The sequence below is a fragment of the Mandrillus leucophaeus genome, unplaced genomic scaffold (assembly GCF_000951045.1).
Source record: "Mandrillus leucophaeus isolate KB7577 unplaced genomic scaffold, Mleu.le_1.0 Scaffold689, whole genome shotgun sequence".
Lineage (NCBI taxonomy): Eukaryota > Metazoa > Chordata > Mammalia > Primates > Cercopithecidae > Mandrillus > Mandrillus leucophaeus.
This window is the reverse complement of record NW_012107463.1, coordinates 959,035-969,749: the sequence shown is the minus strand read 5'-3', so window position 1 is coordinate 969,749 and position 10,715 is coordinate 959,035. Positions and strand designations below refer to the sequence as shown.

General features: G+C 36.5%; 2 protein-coding genes across 2 annotated transcripts in view; both read right to left on the bottom strand.

Annotated features, from left to right (window-relative positions):
• LOC105555502 (coiled-coil domain-containing protein 144A-like) overlaps positions 1-6,247 on the bottom strand; it is a 57,207-nt gene extending 50,960 nt beyond the window's left edge. Inside the window, exon 1 of the mRNA XM_012002470.1 lies at positions 6,184-6,247. The gene's annotated coding sequence lies outside the window, so the exon portion shown is untranslated. The remainder of the gene's footprint in view (positions 1-6,183) is intronic.
• Positions 6,248-6,541: 294 nt separating this feature from the next.
• Positions 6,542-10,715, bottom strand: part of LOC105555501 (putative ankyrin repeat domain-containing protein 26-like protein) — a 55,015-nt gene continuing 50,841 nt past the window's right edge. The window contains exon 9 of the mRNA XM_012002469.1: positions 6,542-6,664. Within this exon, the coding sequence (XP_011857859.1) occupies positions 6,542-6,664 (123 nt within the window). The remainder of the gene's footprint in view (positions 6,665-10,715) is intronic.

Here is a 10,715-nt window from a genome sequence, read left to right as displayed (position 1 = left end):
TTTTTTGGAGAAGGAGTCTCGCTCTGTCGCCCAGGCTGGAGTGCAGTGGCCAGATCTCAGCTCACTGCAAGCTCCACCTCCCGAGTTTAGGCCATTCTCCTGCCTCAGCCTCCCAAGTAGCTGGGACTACAGGCGCCCACCACCTCGCCTGGCTAGTTTTTTGTATTTTTTAGTAGAGACGGGGTTTCACCATGTTCGCCAGGATGGTCTCGATCTCCTGACCTCATGATCTGCCCATCTCAGCCTCCCGATTACAGGCTTGAGATTACAGGCTTGAGCCACCACGCCCAGCTAGAACCAGTGCTGGGATTACAGGCTTGAGCCACCGCACCGGGCCAGAACCAGTATTTTTTAAACGTTCATACTACCCAAAGTAATCTACAGATTCAATGAAATCCCTATCAAAATACCAACGACATTCCTCATAGCAATAGAAAAAAACTGTCCTAAAATGTATATGGAACCACAAAAGACCCAGGATTGCCAAAGCTATCTAGAGCAAAAAGAAAGAAACTGGAGGAATCACATTACCTGACTCCAAATTATACTGCAGAGCTATAGTAACTAAAACAGTATGGCACTGGCATAAAAACAGACATACAGACCAACACAACAGAATAGAGAAGCCAGAAACAAATCCACATACCTACAGTGAAATCATGTTTGACTTCACACACTGGGGAAGAAGAACATACACACTAGAGAAAAAGACAGTCTCTTCAATAAATGGTGCTGGGAAAACTGGATATCTATATGCAGAAGAATGAAACTAGACTCCTATCCCTCACCACATACAAAAAGCAAATCAAAATGGATTAAAGACTTAAAACTAAGACCTCAAGCTATAAAACTGCTAGAAGAAAACACTGGGGAAACTCTCCAGGACATCACTGTGGGCAATCATTTTTTGAGTAATATCCTACAAGCACAGGCAACAAAAGCAAAAATAGACAAATGGGGTCACATCAAGTTAAAATGCTTCTGTACAGCAAAAGATACAATCAACAAAGGGAACAGACAACCCACAGAATGGGAGAAAATATTTGCAAACTACCTATCTGACAAGGGATTAATAACCAGAATACACAAAGAGCTCAAATAACTGTATGGGAAAAAAACTAATAATTCAATTTTAAAATGGGCAAAAGATCTGAATAGACATTTCTCAAAAGAAGACATACAAATGACAAACATGCATATGAAAAGGTTCTCAACATCAATGATCATCAGAGAGATGCAAATCAAAACTATAATGAGATGTCACCTTGCCCCAGTTAATATGGCTTATAGACAAAAGGCAATAACAAATGCTGATGAGGATGTGAAGAAAAGGGAAACCTTGTATGCTGTTGGTGGGAATGTAAATTAGTACAATGACTATGAGCAATAGTTTGGAGGTTCCTCGGAATACTAAAAATAGAGCTACCATATGATCCAGCCATCTCACTGCTGGATATATACCCAAAAGAAAGGAAATTAGTACATCAAGGAGATGTCTGCACTCCCATGTTTATTGCAGCATCATTCACAATAGCCAAGATTTGGAAGCAACCTACACCTTTCACAACAGACAAATGGATAAAGAAATTGTGGTACATATACACAATAGAGTACTAATCAGCCATGAAAAACAAGTACATCCTGTCATTTGCAACAGCATGGATGGAACTGGTGGTCATTATGCTGACTGAAATAAGCAAGGCACAGAAGAACCAACTTTGCATATTCTCATTTATTTTTCAAAACTAAAACTTAGAACAATTGAACTAATGGAGATAAAGTATAATAATGATTACCACAGGCTGGGAAGAGTGGCGGGGCAGTATTGAGGGAGGACGAGAGGATGGTTAATGGGTGCCAAAAAATAGAATGAATAAGATCTAGTATTTGACAGCTCAACAGTGTGGCTAAAGTCAATAATAACTTAATTGTACATTTAAAAATAACTAAAACAGTATAATTGGATTGTTTTTAACACAAAGGATAAATCCATGAAGTGATAGATATCTTATTTACCATGATGTGATTATGATATATTGTATGCCTGTATCCAAATATCTCACGTAGTCCATATATCCACCTACCTTGTACCCAAAAAATTAAAAATTAGAAATATACTTTAAAATTTAGTAGAAACATCCCTACATAGTAATGAGGTATACTACTCTCTATTTCATGGTAGTACCTGATTGATGATTTCCAAAACAACTGTTTACACTTTTATCGATGTGCACCCTGTTCCTAATACCTGAAATGCTTTCCTCTACTATTCTGACAAATTTATTTTCTTCTTTTAAAATAGGTGGCTATGTGAAGTCTTCGTTGATTCTGGTGATTTTTTTAACTAGTATCTTTATTCCCCAGATAAACAGGTGTCTCCTTTCTTGGGGCTGCCTTAGTATTTTATTGATTTTTCTACTGCATCTTTACCACCTTAACTGTATGTTATTGCTTCACATGACTGTCTCCTTTGCTTCTACACAATAGGGGACAACTTGCAAATCATCTTTCTATAAACAGCCTTTATATATTTTACTCAGCAATTATTTATGGAGTCCTGCTATGTGTCAGGCACCAGAGCTTAAAGAATGAAAATGAAGCATATAGAAAAAATACAAAAACTTAGCCAGGCATGGTGGTGTATGCCTGTAATTCCGACTACTCAGGAGGCTGAGGCAGGATAATCGCTTGAACCTGGGAGGTGGAGGTGGTGGTGAGCCGAGATCGCAACATTGCACTCCAGCCTGGGCAACAAGAGTGAAATTCCATCTCAAAAAAATTTTTTAAAAAAAGAAGTCATTTTAAGAAGTTTTATCTGGCTATTAGAATATACTAGTGCTCGTGTTTTCAAAGAGACATACTGTCATTCAACTTAGTTTATGTCTAAATATAAGTAAGCAAAAGAGACATACTGTCATTCAACTTTAGTTTATGTCTACATATAAGTAAGCAAATATTAAATATAGTAAGCAGCACTCTCCCAATAAAAAAGTAACTTCAACAAAGTATATTGAGCCTTAGTATGATATGATATACAGTTTTTACCTTCTTCTTGCCCATTTATTACATATTTTGTCTTACAGTCTGTAGCCCCAGATACATGAGTGCCACCATTCTCTGTGTGATTCTTGGAGATCTTCTGTAAAAATTAATAACAACAATGAGTTTCAAGAAGATGAAAAAGAAGTAGTAGTTACATAAAGATTTCCCAAACACTTTCTTTTAAAGAAGGTGTTTTTCATTCAGATAACTTCAAAATAAGAACATGTGTTGGGAACCTAAATTATTCAATAGAGAAGCTTACATAGATAGGCTCTCTAAATCAAACTTATCTTTTATCTTCACAGGGCTACTGACTTTGCACACCCAGACTAAAAGGCTACAAGAAATATATTCACAGGCCAAATAATGACTTATGTGCATATTGCAGCAAGAGACTAACTTCAAAATACCTAACTCTACCCTACATTCCCAACCAAATGTAAGAGACCATTTAAAATACTACACAATACACTTGGTAATACACTGAAAGCATTAAATATTTAAAAGATTTCTAGTTACAGAAAATGTAAATGTTAAGACAGCACAATAAGAAACTGTGGTGTGTGTCATGTTGCGTTTAAACAGAACATGGTAGAAGCTCCTTCATTTAGGTAAACAAGGGCTTGGAGAAATCTACACAGTCTTTCATACCATTTTTACTGATAGAAAAAATGGTTGAATACAACTACAAACCAATGAGAAAACCTTTAGTTTATGTCTATATATAAACATATATATATATTATGTCTATATATACTTATATATATAAGTAAGCAAATATTAGATATAGTAAGCAATGCTCTCCCAATAAAAAAGTAACTTCAACAAAGTATATTGAGTCTTAGTATAAAAAGCAGAACAAGGCTGGGTTCAGGCAGTGGTTCACGCCTGTAATCTCAGCACTTTGGGAGGCTGAGGCAGATGGATCACCTGCGGTCAGGAGTTTGAGACCTGCCAGGCCAACATGGCAAAACCCCACCTCTACTAAAAATATAAAAATTAGCTGGATGTGGTGGCATGCTCCTGTAATCCCAGCTACTGTGGAGGCTGAGGTAGGAGAATCCCCTGAACCTGGGAGGTGGAGGTTGTAGTAAGCCAAGATCGCACCATTGTACACCAGCCTGGGCGATAAGAGTGAAACTCCATCTCAAAAAAAAAAAAAAAAGCAGAACAAGAACATTCAGAACATTCATTTGTGAAGCATTTAAAATGTGCCAGGCAAGGTAATTTCACATTTTCTTTTCTACACATTATAGTAATAAAAATAATGATGATGATGAAGTTGATGATGGTAACCCCACTTTCTGGTGATTCCAGGATGTTAACAAGAAAATGATGAACAGATGAGATCCATTGTTTCCTCTCTGTCCAGAATGTCCTCCTCCTAGACTTTCCCATGGCTGGCTCCTTTCATCCTTTAGTTGACAGTTTCAATGTCACATGCAGAAACATCTCCTCTGACTACAGAACTTTACTGCCACTCCCATCCCCATGCTAACTACAAACTTCTCCAATAATCTCTGTCTTCTCTGTTTTCTTTATAGGAAGCACATTCAACTTACAATGCTGGGTTATTTACTTGTTTTTCTCTTCTTGCTGCTGTAACCTAAGCCCCCATCATCTATATTCAGTCTCTAGTTGCCTAGCAGAGTTGGTGCTCAACAGTAGAAATTCACTCAAGGTCAAAACACTTAAATTTCCATGGGAATGTCTTAAGCACCAAACCACTAGATTCCTAGAAGAGTTCTCTAGTAATAGTCTGCTGAAACTCATGTTCCCCAAACTAGAAATCCACATGCCCACTCTGACTTTCCCAAACTTTTCTTGATGCTATTGTCATTGTATTGTCCTCAGGGTTTACGTGAAGCATCCTCAATACTTATTGAGACACCGAATACCCCTGTGGATCACTTTATTATACATTAGTGGTCACACTCTCAGGTTTACAAAATGCTTTCCAATTTTTCAGCGCATTTGTTCATTACACATGCCTAGGAGTACATACTAGTACCCTTTTTATGAGGGGCATCACTCGACATTCAAATAGGTTAAATAACTTTTACCAGAAATTCATAGCTAGTAAGTTAAAGCACCAGGATAACAACATGTCTTTTGACCAACTTGGTGCTGGTATCACAATACAGCAACTGCTTCTGAGAAGCCAGGCCCCTTCATCTCTTTCTACTGTTGTCACCTTAGAATAGTCATCATTTACCATAAAGGTACTAATGTTTTCTTTTTTTGAATATGATTTCTACTTAATAAAACACCACTAAACCAAACTACTGTGTTTATAGCTTCACTTATTTACAACTCCCCATGCTTTTGCTTCTTCTGAAATTTTTTTGCACATCTATACTAGTCAATCCAAATACAGTAGTATTTTAAATCCCAGGCATTGTCTTTTCGGGTTTCAAGTTGTACAAAACTCCAGTCCAAACTCTTTCTCTCTGAATCTCATTAGCACTTTTACACATCCAGGTAGAACACAGAATCATACATTTGGCTATATATTGACATGGAACAATTTTTTAGTTTCTAGATAAACTTAACTTTAGATTAAGTTTGATTCCTTGTGACTTCTAACCCTTATAAATTTTGTACTATGTGACACTGGCTTTTTACACGAATCCTCCAAATTAACAGAATTGTACTATGCAGCAGTGATATACTTTGTACATAATTACTGTACTAATTATGGGCTGATAATGTAAGAAAATAAATTTTTTGAGATGGAGTCTTGCTTTGTTGACCAGGCTGGAGTGCAATGGTGCAATCGCGACTCACTGCAACCTCCATCTCCTGGGTTCAAGTGATCCTTCTGCCTCAGCCTCCCGAGTAGCTGGGATTACAGGTGTGCACCACCACATCTGGCTAATTTTTGGGTTTTTTTAGTAGAGACTGGATTTTGCCATGTTGACCAGGCTGGTCTCAAACTACTGACCTCTGGTGATCCACCTGCCTCTGCCTCCCAAAGTGCTGGGATTACAGGCGTGAACCACTGTGCCTGGCCAGAAAATAATTATTTATGGGCATATGCAGAGGCACAAAAGTGAAGTGAAAGCATTCTCTTTTATGTTGTAACATCACTGAATGCTTATTTTCTAAAATAATAACTGCAGCAATAACAATAGATAATACCTTGCTGTCCAAATGTGATTGGATATCTTCCTTTTGTCCTGATTTTACTGCGAATGGCACATCTATAAAACACAGATACACTCATGAGAAAATTTATCACTATGAATTTTATATACCTATACAAGTTTGTCTTCACCCATAAATATTTCAGTGAAACAAAAGTAATAGCAAAAAGAAAAAGAAAAAAGTTTCAGGGAATTGAGGAATTGAAGTAGTTTCAGGAAAAAGTTGGTAGTATAAAGACAGACAGAAAAATACTGTGGGAAAGAAATGAATATTATGTTTGGATCTACATAGGTTGGTGGTTTTTCTATTGAAAATACTTAGTATATGCTGTTTTTCAGATATATTCACTAACTTACCACCTCGAACATTTTTGAATCAAAATTAAAATTTCATTATTTGTGTGCTCTTGTGGAGCACTCTCAATAATACCCATACCATTTTGTCTTTTTCCATTTGCTGGCTCTGTTGCTTTCACCTATTAAAAAGAAAAGAACAGCAACTTCAGAAAACATTGTATTTACTCACCATTCTGTCAGTAAGACAACAAAAATGTACTGTGTTTATCAAATCATAAGCAATATTTGGGGAGAAGCTAAAAATATAAGTAAAAGTCAGGTCCTGCCTTATATTTCAGCAAAGTTAGAGATATATAAAAGGTAATAAAAACAGAAAAGTATAGTCCATGAGTTCTACAACTAAAGTGAAAAAATAAGTACAGGCACAAGGAAAAGAACAATCAGTTCTACTTGGGGAGCTCAGGAAATGCTACAAAAATAGAGCCATATTTTGAAACATAGACCAAGAAAAGAACAGTGAGGGCAGGAAGGGTTTCTAGACAGAGAAGCATGCTCAAAAGGATGAGGCATGAAATGATAGGGCAAATGAAGGGTACCAAAATAATGCTGTAAGAGTGGAACATAGTGAGAGGGAATGGAATGGAGAGAGAAAATGGGAGAATCAGGCCAAACCACAAAAGATATGGGCCATACTAGAGTGTGAACTCTCCCCATCATGTAATGGGGAACCATTCAAAAGCAGATGAGTTATATATCATTATAAATATATTTTATAAAAGTCACCTTGGCAGCAACAAAAAGATAGATATGAGCATGGCATGGGGGAAATTAAACAAGAGTATTTCAAAATTATGAGTCAGAGAGTGAATTATGATAATGAGATATAAAAAATGCTAAGCAGTAGAAAATATAGAATTTGCAAGTGACTGAACTGATGATTTGAGAAAGTGCTGAAATGTAGAAATTGTCCTGCTTCAATGTTTCAGTGCTACTAACTAGGTGTTATTTCCTAGGATGATGAAACCAGATGACAGAGTAGATTACAAAACATCAGGAAAGGGTCAAGGACAATGTCTTCAGTGTGTGACATAACAAATTTGAGGCACCCAGAAAGCAAGAGTGGATGACCTTACTCAGGAAAAGCATATAATGTGAAGAGGAGTAATATTTTTAAATTATACTAAACTCACAGAATTAAATCATGCAACACTATACCCTTCTCTGAAGTTTTGAAAATGAAAACAAGAGGAGAAAAAAATCTTGAGATTCAAAATTTCGATTATTTATTTCAACATTTGTTTCAAGGATATAAAATATACTTTTACTAATGTAAACAAACATTTATTTCTGAAATATTATGGTAATATGCATTTTTAATTGAATGAAAAATGTAATTCTAAAACATCAACTCAAGATGCTGCTCAAGCAGGACCCCGTATTCACATGAGGAGAGAAAACGGGGACTGAAAAATCACATCAGGCCAGGCATAGTGGCTCACACCTGTAATCCTAACACTTATGGAGGCAGAGGCGAAAGGATAGCTTGAGTCCAGGTGTTTGAGACCTCCCTGGGCAATATAGAAAGACCCCATTCTCCACACACAAAAATCAAGTCAGCAGAATTCCTGAGTTTTAGAGATGCAAAACTTTATGTATAAGGTTTAACAACTATGAATACTGAAGTTAATAAAGCTTCCTGACAATAACATAAAATGTCTTTATTGCCTGAGATATTTTTAAAATTAGAAAATTATCTTCTGGAGATAATTGTTCATACTTTCTTAGAAATCTTAACTTTCTTATAATCTTATGATAACAGGTAGTTTATTTTTAAAAATCATAAATGTTCATTACATTTTGATGTGTGCATGTCTATTTTATACCAATATTATCAGAAATCAGAATATCTCTAGAAATAATTTCTGAATTTATTTACTTTAATATTTTATTTATTTTTGTGGGTACATTATGCACGTATTAATACACATTTATAAGGTACATGAGGCATTTTGACACAGGCAGGCAATGTGAAATAAACACAGCATGGAAAATGGAGTAACCATCCTCTCAAGCATTTATCTTGTGAGTTATAGGCAATCCAATTACATTCTTTATTTAAAAATATGCAATTATTATTGACTATGCTCACCTTATTGTGCTAACAATACTAACTCATATTCATCCTTTCTATTTTTTGTACCCATTAACCATCCCCAACTCCTGCCAAACTCTTATTACCCTTCCCAGCCTCTGGTAACCATCCTTCTACTCTACGCCCACAAGTTGAATTGCTTTTTTAGAACCCAGAAACAAGCAAAACCATGCAATGTTTGTCTTTCTGTGTCAGGCTTATTTCACTTAACAATTTCCACTTCCATCCACGATGTTGCAAATGATTGGATCTCATTCTTTTTATGGCTAAATAGTACTCCATTGTATATCTGTACCATATTTTCTTTATCCATTCATCTGTTGATGGAATCTTAGGTTGCTTCCAAATCTTAGCTGTTGTAAATAGTGCTGCAACAAACATAGGAGTGCAGTTATTTCTTTGATATACTGATTCCCTTTCTTTTGGATATATACACAGCAGTGGGATTGCTGGATCATATTGTAGCTCAATTTTTAGTTTTTTGAGACATATCTGAACTCTTCTCCATAGTGGTTGTACTCATTTACATTCCCATCTATAGTGTACAAGGGTTCCCTTCTCTTCACGTCCTCACCAGCAATTGTCGTTGCCTATCTTTAGGATATAAGCCATTTAAGCTGAGGCGAGATAATATCTCATTGTAGTTTTGATCTGCATTTCTCTGATGATCAGCGAAGTTGAGTACCTTTTAATATGCCTGTTTTCCATTTGTATGTCTTCTTTTGAGAAATGTCTGTTCAAATCTTTTCCCCATTTTTTGATTGGATTATTGGATTTTTTTTTCTATAGAGTTGTTTGAGCTTCTTACATATTCTGCTTATTAATCCCTTGTCAGATGGGTAGCTTGCAAACATTTTCTCCCATTCTGTGGATTGTCTTTTCATTTTGTTGACTGTATCCTTTGCTGTGCAGAAGTTGTTTAACTTGATGCGGTCACATTTGTCAATTTTTGCTTTTGTTGCCTGTGCTTGTACAGTATTACTCAAGAAGTTTTTACTTAGACTATTGTCCTAGAGATTTCCCCCAATGTTTTCTTGTACCAGTTTCATAGTTTGAGGTCTTAGATTTAAGTCTTTAATCCATTTTTATTTGTCTTTTGTATATGGTGAGAGATAGGGGTCTAGGCAAGGTGTGGTGGCTCACGCCTGTAATCACAGCATTTTGGGAGGCTGAAGCAGGCGGATTACCTGAGGTCAGGAGTTTATGAGACCAGCCTAGGCAACATGGTGAAACCCCTTCTCTACTAAAAATAGAAAAATTAGTCAGGCATAGTGGTGGGTGCCTGTAATCCCAGCTACTTGGGAGGCTGAGGCAAGAGAATCACTTGAACCCAGGAGGCAGAGGTTGCAGTGAGCCAAGATTGTGCCACTGCACTGCAGCCAGGGTAACAGATCCAGACTCCATCTCAAAAACAAACAAAACAAAACAAAACAAACAAACAAACAAAAAAAGCATAGTGGTCTAGTTTCATTCTTCTGCATATAGATACCCAGTTTTCCCAGCACCATATATTGAAGAAACTGTCTTTTCCCCCAGTGTATGTTTCTGGTGCCTTTTGCAAATGTATGTTCACTGTAGGTATGTGGCTTTGTTTCTGGTTTCTCTATTCTGTTGCATTCGTCTGCTTTTATGACAATACCATGTGTCTGCTTTTATGATAGTATCATGATGTTTTGATTACTATAGCTCAGTAGTATAATTTAAAGTCAGGTAATGTGATTTCTCCACATTTCTTTTATTTGTTGTTTTGTTTTTATTTTTGTTTTCTTTGTTCTCATCTGCATATTCTTTTTTTATTATACTTCAATTTCTAGGGTACATGTGCACAATGTGCAGGTTTATTACATATGTATACATGTGCCGTGTTGGTGTGCTGCACCCATTAACTCATCATTTACATTAAGTATATCTCTTAATGCTATCACTCCCCACTCCCCCCACCCCATGACAGGCCACAGTGTGTGATGTTCCCCTTCCTGTGTCCAAGTGTTCTCATTGTTCAGTTCCCACCTATGAGTGAGAACATGCGGTGTTTGGTTTTCTGTTCTTGTGATAGTTTGCTGAGAATGATGGTTTCC